The sequence below is a fragment of the Harpia harpyja genome, chromosome 3, assembly GCF_026419915.1.
Source record: "Harpia harpyja isolate bHarHar1 chromosome 3, bHarHar1 primary haplotype, whole genome shotgun sequence".
In the NCBI taxonomy this organism is placed as follows: domain Eukaryota; kingdom Metazoa; phylum Chordata; class Aves; order Accipitriformes; family Accipitridae; genus Harpia; species Harpia harpyja.
In genome coordinates this window covers 49,560,849-49,576,653 of record NC_068942.1, presented here as the reverse complement: position 1 = coordinate 49,576,653, position 15,805 = coordinate 49,560,849, and the positions used below count along the sequence as shown (strand labels likewise).

General features: G+C 39.1%; 1 protein-coding gene across 2 annotated transcripts; it reads right to left on the bottom strand.

Moving 5' to 3' along the window:
* Positions 1-416: 416 nt before the first annotated feature.
* Positions 417-9,383, bottom strand: ZNF770 (zinc finger protein 770). Of its 2 annotated transcripts, none has more exons than XM_052782508.1 (2): positions 9,234-9,383; positions 417-4,414 (listed from the first exon to the last, which is right to left on the bottom strand). In XM_052782508.1, the coding sequence occupies exon 2, from the start codon at positions 4,270-4,272 to the stop codon at positions 2,080-2,082; it is 2,193 nt and encodes a 730-aa protein (XP_052638468.1). In that variant the 5' UTR covers positions 4,273-4,414; positions 9,234-9,383; the 3' UTR covers positions 417-2,079. The 2 variants fall into 2 exon arrangements, with proteins under 2 accessions (XP_052638468.1, XP_052638469.1); XM_052782509.1 differs by lacking the exon at positions 9,234-9,383 and adding an exon at positions 8,552-8,906.
* Positions 9,384-15,805: the final 6,422 nt, after the last annotated feature.

Sequence of the window (15,805 nt, the reverse complement as noted above, 5' to 3'; positions counted from 1 at the left end):
CCCTTACTGTCCTTCTGAAATCCCCCAGAGCCCAAAGATTACATTAGTTTCCAAATTAATCAGACAGTAATACTTCCCGTGTATGTCTATTCATCCCTGAAAAGTAGCTTTCTGTATTACCTTCCCTTCATTTTACTCAAATTGGTATTTTCAAAACATACCAAGGTTAGTGTTCTCTAAACATTACTCTCAAACATAGCATTTTTTAAAATGACTGTGACTCCTTAAGAAAGCTCTTATTATCTTTAAACATATTTCTATTTTATTTCTATAACAAAAAAAATCTGAAACAAAACCTATTGTTCTAACACACAAAGTTAGTTATTTTGATATGTAGTCTTAAACTTTTCTGCACGTTGAATGTTACAAAGTTTCAAAACTCTGGTTTGCACATAAAGTATACAATAGAAGTACAATATAATACAATATAAATAGTTTATTACAAGTATTTTAAAAGAGCTCTACAATACACTTTCAAAACATTTTATACAGTATTCTGTCTTTCAATATGAAACAGTTCACATAGGGAGAAAAAAATCTCAATATATAACTATAGTCATTATTAACATACTGAATTTGTCTGTCATACAAAAATCATAGTAACTACAGACCGAGTATCTTTCCTGGTTTTATTCTCTCTGAAAATGGGAAAGAATAACATGTCCCTTCACCTTCATTTATGCCAAATACTGCAAAGCTCACAGCAAAACCTAAATAAATCACTTCAAAAATTAAAAAAACCCCAAATATCAAAACCATTTTACTTAAATAAATATGGATCTATTTAAATAGTGGAAAGAATGCCATGTATCTTACAGGTATGTTAATTTAGAAATAGGATTAAAAACTTCAGGTTTCAACTATTCAGAAGTTGTATAACAAAGGAAAATATCCTAAAAGGTATTTTCTTCAGAGGAAAAAAAAAGAAACAAACTTCATTCTTGCTCATAACGAATAAAGCTCCACTGCACTTACACATTTTGCCAGCCCCACAGGCACAATGGGCAAAGCTCTCTACTTACCAGAAAGTGCAACTACAGATTCTATTAATACAAAATCGGAATTACTTAATTTGAGCTAAAAGTCATTTTCAGTCTGTTATATTTAATGTAATGAGAACATGACTTCCCGACAAAACCGCTCATCTGAGTTATTATCACATCTTAGAGAACATTTCTTTTACTGGTGCAATATGTACGCTAGAAGGAAAGGAGACTGGAACAGATAGTAAGCCCGTTTGTAATGCTAACGGTAATTTCTTGTCCTCTTTTCTTGCAGAAAAATAGTTCAGTATTGTATGAATTGGCCAAAAAAGCTAGGAAAGGCAAGGGATATACAAAGAAGTAGAGATAATGAAGTGGTAAAATGGATTAATTGATTATAAACCCTGCTATTTTAGCAATGTCTACTTTTATTTTATCATCAAAAGGGAAAAGATGTAGTTCCTCATCCATAGATCTCCAAACCCATTACAAAGCAGTTAAATTTCTTCTATTAACTGTTCTATAATGCCACACCAACATTTTTTCTCATTAAACTTTTTCCCCTTTTTCTACTTCCTTTTTTGCACCTTTTATCTAAAAATAATAGTTACTTTTTTTAAAAAGTATGAAATAAATACAGTAAGTGTCCGTTATTTGCAAGGTATAGGGAGCCAGAAGAAAGTAAAGGGACCATTTTTAATGTATTCTGGAAATTACCTTTTCATCTTTACTTTTCTGATAGTTATCATTGCACAGCATAATTTCATAAATTACTATATAGGAAAACATATAACTTAAAATATCCAATTCATGGAGCACTACAGAGTGCTGCAACACTATTAATACAGTTAAGAATGTGCATTTATAAATTAATTTAGGAAAAAAATGCGAAGTGGCTTTTTTGTTGCTTTTTTTGTTTTGTTTTAAACATCTTCTCACATTCATCACAAATTATATCAAGTAGACAGCTCTGAAGACAGTAAATGAACTCCTCAGGTCATCTCCATAATAGAAAGAGATAATCCCCTTCGGTCAATTCTTAGGTGTAACATAAGCCTTTTAGTAATTACGCAACCGAAAATTTTAATATAGAATTTCATAGGACATTATCCAGTTTTGATAAAAACAATATATTCTCTGGTTGTTGCTCAGTGGTACTCAGCTTTAAGCTCTCTTTGAAGTGAATAAGGTGATGTCTTTTCAAATGTGGGGCCTGTCTGAAATTTTTACCACAAACTAAACATTCAAACGGCTTCTGTCCAGCATGCATTAGGTAATGTCTTTCAAGCTTAGAAGGCGATTTAAAAGTTTTGAAGCAGATACTGCATTGATACAATTTGTTAACAACTTCACTTTTTTCAGTACATTCAGAAAAATCATGCCAACAGCTGTAACAGCTTTGCTCTGTTCCCAACAATTTACTACACAAATATGGCTGTGTGTTTCTACTGCTGGTGTCAAGAACAAAGTCCCCTGACTCTATTTCAACTTTGATTTCAGCTGCTTGGTTTGACTGAATCAGCTCAAATTCTTGAAAGCCAGATGCCTGTGAAGGTGTTTGAGAATAACCTGAATAACCCACAGGCTGAGAAGACTTAAATTCAATGTGATCTCCCTGATGATTGAAAAGTTTGTTCAGGTTTTCAAATTCTACCTGGCAAACGGGGCTTTTACAGGGTCTCTTTTCAGTATGGGTGAGCTGATGTCTTTTTAAGTGAGCTGACTGTCTAAATGTCTTCCCACAAACATTACAGCCAAAGGGCTTCTGTCCCGTGTGTATAAGGTAATGTCTTTGAAGTTTGGATGAAGACGGAAAGATTTTTTCACATCTGTCACATTTACACACTTTGTGTCTGTTATGTGTATTTTTAGCAGAAGCTGAAAAAGCACAGTGAAGTACTTCTGGATTGTCAAAGAAACCATCATCTGATGAACCATAAAAAGCATCATCTTTATTATCCAGTGAATCACTGATGTTTAACGTGCTTTCACCAGTAAGCATACCTTTTAAATTAATTCCAAAGTCATGAGGTTGCAGGTGCTCTTGCCAACGTAATGGCACAGTAAACATTCTTTTCATCCGATTACTAAGTGCCTTGTGCATGTCAAGCTTGCTATGGCAATCCTTGAAAGGTTTAGTGGAAGCGTGCTGATCAGAACACTGATCTCTAGCTGCAAGCAGGTCAGGACTTTTAAAGTGACCTGATTTTTGTTTTTTTCTGTCAGTCAGAGAAAAATCTGTTGCCTTTCCTCCAGTATGCTTCAGCTTCATCAGGATCTTATTTTTCACGCTGACTGCATGGCTGCATGCTGTTGTACCATTCTTTGAACTTTTGTCATCTCTCAGATAACAACATTTGTGCAAATTTAGAACCTGCTCCGTTTCAAAACACTGCTCACAAGCTGGGCACTGAAAGGGTACAATATAAATCGAGTGAACATCACATGGGTCATTCTCCTGCGACTCATAAGTGGCAGCGTTCTCAAAACTATCCCTCTTTCCTTCCAACAGGTTGTGTGGTCTGGGATATTTAAGAGTCTTTGCTTTGTACACAATATTGGGTAAAGTCTTATTTCTGGCATGGAGCTGTTTGTGCTTCATGAGTTTGCTCTGTATTTTAAACCGCTTCTGACAAAAGCAGCACTGAAAAGGCCTTTCTTCTGTGTGTGTGAGCTGATGGATTTTCAAGTGTGTTGACTGTCTGAAAGATTTACCACATGAAGAACACTTAAAAGGTTTCTGGCCAGTGTGAATAAGGAAGTGTCTTTCTAGCTTAGATCTTGATGGAAATGTCTTGTTACATGATTCACAAGCATGACTTTGCTTTCTCCTTCTGGCACCATGTAGGCTATCTGCCTTCAGACACTGATGCAGCATCCACCTCTCTTCAGTTGTAAAAGATTTCCAGCACATAGAACATCGAAATATGCCACAAGTGACTCTGTCTTGCTCAGAATTCAGAGAGTTTTCTGCTTGCTTGGTATCATTCTGATAATTTTCATTATGAAGCTGCTGATGCTTTAAGAAAGTGATTAAGTTTTTGAAGTTTCTGTAACAAACAACACACTTAAAAGGCAGATTATGGGTTAACTGATGCCTCTCCAGGTGGACCAGCTGCCTAAATGTTTTATGGCATACATGACATTCAAATGGCTTTTGACCAGTATGTATCAGATAATGCCTAGCTAATTTTGATGGAGTTTCAAACTGTTTATAGCAAATGTCACAAATATATGGCTTTTTTTTGGGTATCCTGTCAGCTGTTACACACTGCTGAACTTTTAACATTTTTATAAAGCAATTAAACTTTGCCTACTGTTAGTTTCTTCAGATAGGCATTTCAAGTGAAGTCATCAATTGCACACTAAGATGGAAGGCTGTAGAAGCAGCAAATTTTCTTAGGAGAGATATTCTTAAATCCCACAGGTCCCTAAAATAAGAGAGAGAGTATTATTTTAGCCTATATTAATACATAATTGCCTAAGTTTGTCTCTTGTTTTCTACATAAGAGACCAAAAGCATCTAGATTAGAATACTCTTGATATAACTTAGCTTAAAATGCTTTCCTTGTAACGGAGTAATCACTCATTATGTTGCACGATACAAAAAAAACCTAGACTACTTTCCAGAAGAAACAAACAAGTTTAAGTCATCTGTGCTGTAAATGCAGCTATACTTCCAAATAATATACTGTTCAGCTACATTATGATAGTTTGGGTTATTTACAAATAAAGCATATTCTTAAAAAAAAACCACAAGAACTTATTGTAATAAATTTCTCCCCTACAGCAGTAATTCTAACTCCCAGATACAATATTTATGAAGATGAGAGAAAAAGAGAAGAACTAGGGATTCTTGGGCTTCAGAAATAAAAATTAAATGAATGCAGTGTTAGTGAGAAGTAAAAATACTTAGTTTCAACGTATTGTTAAAGTTACTAATCACATTTCTGCATCTTATCAACTGTATCCAGTAGTGTAATCATTTTTGCTTTATCTCATAACGACAAACACCAGAACCATTCAGCAAGAGCAACACACTAACCGTAAACTACAACCAGAACAAGGATAAGCCCCAAAACAAGGATGAACACAGGCTATGTTCACTATCTCACCACAGAGCTAGAATATCAGAGTTGCGATAGCTAACCATGTGTGTACCATATATGCCATATGCACCGTATAACCATGCGTATAAGTCATGATAAATATAAGTTCATTATCATAATTCATCATAACTAACGTTTTAGTCTAAACCAAAATCATGAAATAGTCAGTTTTAATTTTCCTTGAATTTTCAACAGATGGAACACACTTGGGCAAGCTACTGTGTCTCAGCTAAGGCATGACTTACAAACAAGAAACAATAACTTCACAAATACCTGAGTGCATAAGAAGTTATTAACATATTCATAGGAATAGCTAGAAAGCACCTCAGGCAACCATTTAGTCCAAGCCTTCCACTGTGAGGCCAGCTTATGTCTAGACAGCCTCCAAAGCAGTCTTAACAACTTCCCTTGAAGGAGGTTCCTTAACCTCAGCAGGGCTCCTGCTCCAACGCATTGCCCTCTCTTGAAGCTCTTCTTTGCACTCAGCTGAGCCTTTCTTTACTACAAAGTTATTTTCATTATCCTTCCCCCTGTGAACCTGTAAAATAACTAAAAAGTGTTCTCTGCCACAGCTTGATATATTCAAAGTCTCCTTTCTCTCTTCTTTTTTTTTCTTTTTTAAACTAGGAAAATTCTGCTTTTTCTAAATATTGCTTTTAGGTCCAATAAAAAAAGAAAAAAGAACAAAAAAATTGGTCTTTTTAATCATCTCAGGACTAATTTCAGTTGGTCACATCCTTCCTAACTTGCAGCATCTAAAACAGATTAAGTATTCCAGTCCACAAGAGTAGTACAAAAAACAGAATAAAAATACCTCTGGTATGGTATTACCTATATCCCTTTATAAAAAAGAAAAGGGATGGAGGGAGCAAACTTTAAAGCAACAGCATAATAGTTAGGACTTGTAATAACTTTGAGATACACAAGACATTTCTACTAACTATAATTTGTGGTATTTTGACACTACAACTCACAAGTTGTACATTCTTTCTATGTACCAGCAGAATAAAAAATTCATTTATTCAGTGTCTCCAAAAGCCCTGTCTTCACAAAGAGTTAGTGTCCCTAGTTTTTAAAAATTCAGAAATAGCTGAAAAGTCCATTCAGAGTCTTTTCAAAGAATGAAAGCCTACTGCAATTTAAAGCAAGTTATGATGAGATTCAAGACACACGCACAAAAGACTGAAAGTGTCTGCTGAATCAAGAGTTTTCTTAAGCTTAGTGGAAGGAAACCTGGTCATCTGTTGGGATTGTTCCACCTCTAACAGATATGTTCCTAGATAATTATGGGCCTTATTAAATAACATTTGGATGTACACCTTAGACGCAGTTGTCACTACATTGAGGTAGATTACCTAATCTCACTGAAATAGTTCAAGATAGGATTTATCAATGCTATGAAGCAGTTGAGAAAGTCAACTTTTCCTTTCCTAGTCTCTTTTCCCATAGAATTTTAACAGCTACTGGGTTTCAGTCTTGTTTTGAAGACGCAAGAAAACACAACACTTTAGCTTTAGGAGACCCCCTTTTCCTCCCAGTTGTTGTTCTGTACAGCTCAAGGCAGCCTCCATTAGCAGGGAAGGAAAACCTCCTGAGAAAGAACTGTAAGGACTGATGAATTTTAGTTAACATACTGTCATACAGATCTAATTTAGGCATCAGGGAAGTGCTCAAACAGTATAGTGACATGCAAAGAAAAAACGTCCAGAGTAAGAGACAGCTGTGGCATATTACACAAGGGATTTTGCATTTAGCTTATAAATTTTTTAGAGATTCTATCTGGTGAATGAGGAAAATGCTCTGTAGTACAAGGTGTCAAAATCACAGTAGAGCTTCTTGCTGTGGTCTTCTTGCCCTGGGAAAGACTAAAGGCTCAGATGAGGTAAACTTAGGGGACGCAGGGGAAGGAGAAAGGAGCCAAGATAGGCATTACTGTGTGGCCCAAATATATTTTCAAATCCTATTTACTAAGGACAGACTTCTCCACATCTATTTCAGGGTGCTCTGTGCCTTGCACATCTAAGGAATAAACATGCTGCTGCTAAAGATCAAAGAGCAAAAGACAGGCTTGGAATATTGTCTCCTGCCAGCTTTGGAAGTACACAGGCATGTCCTAATTAGAGTCAGAAAAATGTACTTCCCTATGTGATAAGGATTTAGTTTGTGGCATAGGTCCAATTTAATATTAAATTGACCCTACTTTTCATCTTGGCTCAAGGTCATGCAGAAAAATAAAATCAAGAAGTAACGTAGGCCATTGAAAGTCTACAGAAGACCCTCTTAAGTCTAGTATTATTTAATGATTAAGATTATGTTTATTAATATTACAGATGGCAGCAAGCTGCAACAAAATGAAAACATGATGGAAGAAAATTCTGAATTCTAATCCAGTCTTCATTAATTAGAGAAGGGTTGTTTTTTTAAAAAAAAACAACAAAAAACAAAACGGGAAGGGCACTTCAATAAGAAGAAATGCAAGATCTTCAATTTAGGCAAGAATAATCAACTGGAAGTGGAACAACTTACTAGATTATAGTTGTGCAGAAAAGACCTGGAGTCTAAGTTAGAACAGAAGCTGAATATGCCAACAGCGTGCCATCCGTACCAGGATATGTAAACAGAAGTAAAGCTTTGCTAGCACATAAATCTTCCATACTACTCACTACTGTTTAGAATTCAGCTAGAGTACTCTATCCAGTTTTGAATACTGCCCTTCAAATTGATTCAAGCAATTCAGAGTGAATTCAGAGAAGAGGATCAAGAATGATCAGAGCTTAAATATATAATATACAGGAAAAGATTGAAGTAACTGGGAATGTTTAAGTTAAAAAAGAGGAGACCTGATTAAAAAGAACAACAAAAAAACCCCAAAGAAAACCAAACATAAGAGCCAGCTTTAAAGAAAATGGAAGCAAGCTGTTCCCCAAGCCACTTATAGTTGTAACTACAAATGGCTTCAAATTATAGAGAGGATTCAAGTACATTATTGTCCTTACAGTTGCAAAGTTTTTCCTCAATAAGCATACAAATAAGTTGTGTGGGGAAATCGCTCTGCCTCCAACACCAGAGGTCTCCAAAAAAGGTTGTACAAACATCTCTCAAATTCCCACACCCATATAGTTGACCTCATACGAGCTAAATATTCTGGCTTGCTTTCCTATGACTCATTAATATAATTCAAAACAAGCCACTTAAGAATTGAAAATTCACTATATTTCCAAATTTACCACTGAAGGATTCTTCCGCATTATCATTAGTGTATCCTCAGATCCCTGAGATAAGCTAATGCTTATAGCTTCCCAGACACAATAATAAACGTGTGAATAAACATAAGGTGCCTCCTGTAACATTAACTACAAAACAGACAAGTGAAGATCTAGCTGCCGATTTATGAAACACATAGCACGCAACAGATACAGGGAACCTGAGCGCCGAGACAAACACACTGCATTCCCTCACCAGCTCTCCCTAGGGAGAAGTTTAGATTGCTGCGACGGGGGAACACGTTACACCAGGCACGGAACCTTCACCGGCAAGTTATATCGAAATCAACGTCACGCATCACGGCTCCTCAAAGCTGACGCCTCTCACGCTCCCGTTTTCCACGTATTTTTCAAGACACTTTCCGAAGCAAAACAAAAGACACGTGACGGTGAAGCAGGGCGGTTTAAGCACACGCCGAAGTTCCGCTGAAGGGGCCCGAGACCGACCCCACCGCAGCCCCCAGCAGGACACGCTTAAATCCAGTCACAAACTTGAAAGCAACTAGCGAGGCGCTCTTCCAGACACCAGACCGCCAACAGACACACAAAACAAAACCGCCGGCGGCTTTCCCGCAGCGGAAAGCGGGCTCCCCGCCGGGCCGGCCCGCGGCCGCCCGCCCGCCCCCGCCGCGGCTCCCCCAGCCCGCAGTGCCACCACCCCTCGCCGGCCGGCGGGCCGGGCACGGCACGGCACAGCCCGGCACCCGCACCGGCGATGCCCGCAGGGGCTCTGCCCCGACGCGCCGCACTGGCGGCCGGCGGCGCCGCGGCCGTCACCGGCCCAGCGCCCCGGGGCCGCCGCGGAGGCCGCAGCGGCGCTGACCGCCGGCCGAGGGGAAGGGCGGCAAGCGGGGACCGGGGGCGAAGAAGGGAGCGACCTGGAGAAGCAGCTACCGCGCCTCCACCTTCCTCATCCCTCCCGGGGTTGCGGCCGCCTAAACTCTTCCCCCCGGATGGCACCGGGACGCCGGGAAACCCAGGCCGGAGCTTTCCGTTCCCCCGCGCAATCCGGCCCCGCCTTCCGCCGCTCTGAGGCGCCGCGCCGGGCCGGTCTGCGGCCAGGCCGAGGCCGGGGCCGGGGCGGGGAAGGTGCCCCCCGGCTTTATTTCTGTCCGGGCAGAAAATGCCCCCAGGCTCTGCTGGTGAATTATCAGTCGCTGGTGACACGTTGTTCCCTACAAATAAGACACAGTTTCTACTTCAGCATCCTGAACGCAAGTAGCGGATTCCCGGTGGTTTTGCGGGTTGCAACTAAAGCATGCTGGCGCGCTTACCCTCTTGCACCATAAGGCCAAACCCACCGGCCTAAAAGGCCGGAAAGTGGTGCCTGGAAGAGAAGGGGAAAAGAGACGTTTGGCTGGGAAGTCTAAAAAGACCTTCAGTAACACCTGCACACAAAAGTAACGGTTTTGCAGAGTTTTGCCTCCTTTGCAGGAGGGAGGGATCAAAGGAGTGCAGGAGCTCATGGGCTGAAGGACGGACGGGGATCCCTGCAGTAGCTGGAGCCCCCTTGGTGAGCGCAGCTTGGCTGAGGTTACCTCAGAGGAACAGCAGGCAAAGGGCTGAAAACATCCAGAAAGAGACAGAAACCATTTCCAGTTGAGCCCTGAGTCCAGTTCTGGGGTGCCCGGCACAAGAAGGACATGGACCAGTTGGAGCGAGTCCAGAGGAGGCCATGAAAATGGTCAAGGGGCTGGAGCATCTCCCCTGTGAAGACAGGCTGAGAGAGTTGGGTTGTTCAGCCTGGAGAAGAGAAGAGAAGAGAACGCTCCAGGGAGACCTTATAGCAGCCTTCCAGTACCTGAAGGGGGCCTACAGGAAAGATGGGGAGGGACTCTTTATCAGGGACTGTAGTGATAGGACAAGAGGGGTAATGGTTTTAAACTAAAAGAGAGTAGGTTTAAGGAAGAAGTAAGGAAGATGTATGGAAGAAATTCTTCACTATGAGGGTGGTGAGGCACTGGAACAGGTTGCCCAGAGAAGCTGTGGATGCCCCATCCCTGGAAGCGTTCCAGGCCAGGTTGGATGGGGCTTTGAGCAACCTGGTCTAGTGGGAGGTGTCCCTGCCCATGGCAGGGGGGTTGGAACTAGACGATCTTTAAAGTCCCTTCCAACCCAAACCACTCTATGAGTCTGTGATTCTACCTCATAAAAGAACACGCAGATGTCAGAGCAGAGTGTAAGAGATTCATCGTAAAAGTCTGTTAATAGAACAGAAGGACATGGATGAGGCTGGTGAGGTTGTAGCCCCATTGGGACAGAGAATTCCTAGTCACCAGAGTTTTGACTCAGCCACCTGTGTGTACAGCTCAGTATGGACTCTGTTAGTCAAATCTTAAACACCTTATCAAAATTTTCACATAAAGACAGGCCGTAGATTTTTTTTTTTTCCTAGAAATCTGCCCTAGCCCAGGAGTTACAGAGGATCAGTAGAAGATGTCTTTTATGCTTTCCTCTCAAAAAAAAAAAAAAAAAAGGCAACCCACAAAAATCCACCTTTTTAAAAACCAGATAATTGATTAGACCATCTTTGTGAGTGAATCTGCAACACTGAAGACAAAATAAGTCATTCTACTAGATAACACTTTATTAAAGGTTTATTTTTTTAATATAGATGCATTTTCTAAGAGCTTTGCTTATTTTCTTTCTTTTGTTCATGCAGACTGGAATTAAATAAAAATAATTATTTCTATGTGCAGCATTAATTTCTTAGAAAAACAGGAGTGCCAGCTCACTCATACTTTCCTCTCAGCTGTCCTTTTTCTGAGATTCCACCTCTGTGCGATGCGTGAGGTTAGGATTTGACTCCTAGGAGGAGGAATGGAAGAAGAGGGCAGAACAGAACAGACAATAAATCAAGGATTTAAATCAGTGGAAGGCTGGACCCCTTGGTGTAATAGGGAGATGTACCCTAGAAACTGTCCTAGACGGCAGCTGCATTGGCACAGAACAGCCACTATGTCCCCACCGTATTTCTCCAGTTTCCAGCAGATGAGGTGGCTGCAGTAATTTGTATTGTCTTTCTGCTTTGTGCGTTGAGTACCCTCTCCAAGCCCTATTGGGAATTCAAGAGGCAATCGTGTGCTGAGGAAACTCCCAACAGCATGGCTGTTTCAAAACCTTCGACAAGCTTGCTGGAAGAAAGCTGAGAACCAGGTGGTAGTGAGGAACTTAGCTTACAAGGTGAAATTTCAGCTTTCTTTTCCAACATGTGCATGATCCAAATCCCTGCTACTCATAAAGTAGTTCAGAAAAGATCTGCCCACATTTTGTCTTGTGTCAACACCAATGCAGAGAAAAGTTTTCTCCCAGATTTCTTTGCTGAGATATTTTGTTTGGTTTTGAGCTTTTAAGTTACCTTCAGATTGCTAGCAGGCTGCTCGAAACAGCCCCAATAAAAGATGTAGGTACCTAGTCGTCACTTATATTGCGCTGAAGACCTCACCCTTGCCCAGTCCTATGCTCCCCACTCATGGGGCAGAACTCTTCCTACTTGCAATGAAACGAAGAGAAAGACAGAATCAGAGCAGTAATTTATGTCTCTCTCTTTTTTTAAAAGAATGAATTAACCTGGGATTCAGGTTCATCTTTCACTGATGGGTAGCTTCTGTAGTATAAGCCATTGCAGTATGATGCCAGCTGATTAAACAATAACAAAACATAGAAATTGATCATCGTAATTCTGGTTTGGGATAGAAGATACACCCAATCACCTTTCCCTCACTGTTGGTGAATAAAGACAGATATCCTATTGCTATATAAAAAAAATTGTTTACTCATATGAATTTTGAATACATTAATGAAAGAGAACTTGGCAGCATTTACAGGCCTAAGCATAACATAATTTTGCAGGCCCTAGTATCTCTGCAGAACTGTCCTTGAGATGTAGTTTTTGATATCTAGAAACAACTGTCTATAGAACAACCACTACTTCTCAGTTGAGCAGTATTAGAAATCAAATCAGTCTCATCGCCAGTGGTACTAAATAATATCTGACCTAGTTTGCAACACATAAACCAAATTTTAACACTACAGAACAAAATTTATTTGCAGTTAAGCTTAAATGCTCAAGAAAACAGCTTAAATAGTGTTGATCATTACTTTAATAGCATACAATCATTTATTAACCTCATTGAAAGACAGCCAAGTCTTGTAGTTAAAACGAAGGTTGGGACAGCCTATAGCTGAAAGCTTGGAAACACTATATGACCACAGACAAGTCACTTAACCTTCTAAGATGTCAATTTCCCAGCTATAAAAAGTGCATAATGTTTGCCACAAGCATCTCATAAAGCTATTCAGAAAATTTATTAATCATCTAATAATTGCAGATCACCTGATTATATATCTTTTTCTTTTTAAAGCGTCTCTTTCATTTTGAAGTATATCCAGTCTTAGCAGTCCGTTCTTCATGAAACCTCTGATCTGGTCTGGTCTGGAGCAAGAATGCAAGCAGCTGAGTTCTGCCTGTGCCCAATAACAAATTAAGGTAGCAGACCCGCAGCTGGTGTAGATTGTTGTAGCTCTCTTGATTTTAATGAAGCTGTAGCAATGTATACCAGCTGAGGATCTGCTTGTATAGTTCTGGGAGTTAGTGGAGAGTGTAATCCAAAAATACTAAATTCAATCTTAGCCCAATTATAACAAAACAGGTGAATTCCTTCAATGTGTTTTTGTAGAAAACGCTGTGAACACAGGGAATCGATTATTTGCTTTTATGATGCTAAAGAATAAAATATGCACGGTTTGTAGGAAATAATGTTGCAACATTATAGCAACAATGCAAGACCTCCTAGGAGTGGAAAGTGGATTTATTTTAAATCTAAACTGATTTCAGTCATTCACTTATACCTTCTTCCCACATCTTGGTTTTGGATATACCTTTTTCTAACCTGACCGTGATTATTTTCACCATCCTGTCCCACTTTGGCAAGTCTTTGGGATTTACTCACTGCCCTTTGCCTCCTCATCTGGGCGTTCTGCTAAACTGTAGGTAGATGTGTGCTAGGATCTTGATGACCTGCTAATCTAGGCGCTATGAATACAGGCCACTCTTGTAACTGTTCTCCAGCTGGTTTTTCCTTCTGATGCTTCCACACCCAGATATTGCTATGCATTCTTGATGCACACTAATCTTAACATTTCTCTAACAATTCTCTACATACTGAGAATGTGCAGAATGTGCGTGTTTTGGTATACCCATTATCCATGTTTTATTTATCTGGATTAGGTTATATTTAATAGATAAATAAAACAGGAGCATACTGAAACAATCTACATGATAGTTATCTGACTTGGCACTCCAGAGGTTAAACAGATCTGGCTCTAGTGATAGCTATAGTGTTACATGTAAGCTTCTTTTCTTAATTCTTTTTTCAAAGAAAAGAAAGCATAAAAAATAAACAATGAAAAAATTCCTAAACTTTCCTTAAAATAAAATTGGACAATACTACAGTTTCACTTGCTAGAACTGGATTTCGAGGTCCTGAAATGCTGAATTGTCCCTTCATTTGTGAAAGAAAACTTTATTTCCCACTTGCTACAACAACCTAAGCTATGTAACTCTTGTACCCTACTGTTCTAAATGCATATTACTCCACTTCTACTTATAGAAGGCACACTGTTTGGAGTAGGTATTAGCATCTCAGTTTTAATGTTAACAAAAAATGAGTGATTACTCTTTTTGTGGGTGTACACTATAGTATATTGATATGGAAAATCAGACCTCATTCAAATAAATTTCAATTCTCTCTAATTTTTAGGAATTATAAGATGTTGCCTTAAAATACTGTAAAGATGCTTCTGCAAACTGGCAGTTGGCAATTAAGTTACATGAGTTGCAGGGGCAGTCTGTGAGTTAACTGCAACATGTAAGGTGTTCCCTACTTTAAACGTGCGATTTATGCAATGTGTTACAGCAATTTCCCTGGTGTTATTTTTATTGAATTCTAGGCTAAATAGGCATATAACACAGTATATAACTTGCTAATGTGTCAATTAATGCCACCTCAGGGCTGAAGTAAATTGCAAAGACTTTTAAAACTGTGAATATGCATTTCATGCTAGTCTTAGGTTTCTCCCTTTTTCTCTTGTCCTATTTTCTGCTTTTTTTTTTCCTAAGTAGTCCATCTTAAAGCCCTCTGGTGCATAACAATGAATTGCCTTGAGGGGAGATATTGTTTAACGAATCTCAGAAATAAGTATTCTACACATGCAAGCATCATATTTTATTTGATTAAGCACTATGTGTGGCAAAAGCTCCATAAATTCTCTCTGTATGCTCAAAACAAAAAGCAACTTTTAATGATGTTTTCGAGAAAAGTAAACTTTATTCAGCCATGCTTATAAAAAGCTAGAGTATCATATCAAAAAAGAGAAATTTTATAAGATTATGATGAAATTTTATAGGCAACACATTTAGTTCTGAGAAATGTAAGAATAATTATATTTCAATATCTTTAAGATACAGTTGTGCCTAACTACAATCACTTCCATTAAATTATTGGCTTTGTTAAGCAATATGTTTTTCTTTGTCTAGCAGTATATTTCAAGATAAATTTCATGTCTGGTATAGTATATTTAAAACTGTTACATAAAACAGTTTATTTAGATGTTCATTTGTTGAGTAAAAAACCCACAAATTGCTGGCTCACAGTCCTTAATCTCTAGAATCCCTTAAGAATCCCTGCTTTGATATTAGTTGCAGGCTCTATCAATTATATCTGTTTAAATGGACAAATTTAATTACTGCAGAAGAGCAATTGATTTTTAAATTACCACTGATTGCACAGTGGTTATCTCAGTGGGAAGACAGGTACATGCAGGCTCTCAAATGGAATCAATGTATTAATTAATCTACAGATTGACATACTCCATGGAATGTTCCCCTTCTCTTCACCTCCTTCCTATAGATTCCTTTGTTTCAATTTGAAAGGAACTTATGATGATCTAGAAGTGAAAAATTCAAATGCAATATAAAATTGCACATGCTGTGTATAATATGTAAGTTTTTGGGTTTGTGCCATTTGCTAGCCTAGGTGGCCTCTGAGTGATAAAGCATTCCTTACAACACTGAAACATTAAACTGTGCAATATCATGCCAAGGTGTATGTATGCACGCAGGAGTGGAGCTGAAAATGACTTTAAGTAAAATGGAAATAAATTCCTTTAACGGAACCAGTAAAATGAACATGAACAAAAACAGAGCTGGAGAAAACAAACATGACCTCAGTACTGTGTCCACTGCTGGGCTTCCCAGTACAAGAGAGAGATGGACATACTGGAGTGAGTCCAGCAAAGAGCCGCTAAGACGATTAAGGAGCATCTGTTATATGAGGAGAGGCTGAGAGAGCTGGGACTGTTTAGCCTCAGGAAGAGAAGACTTAGCCGTGATCTTATCAATGTGTATAATTACATAATGGGAGGGAATAAAGAAGTTGGAGCCAGATTC

Coding starts and splice junctions, on each gene's coding strand:
- ZNF770 (XM_052782508.1), bottom strand. CDS start 4,272: ATGTTAAAAGTTCAGCAGTGTGTAACAGCTGACAGGATACCCAAAAAA.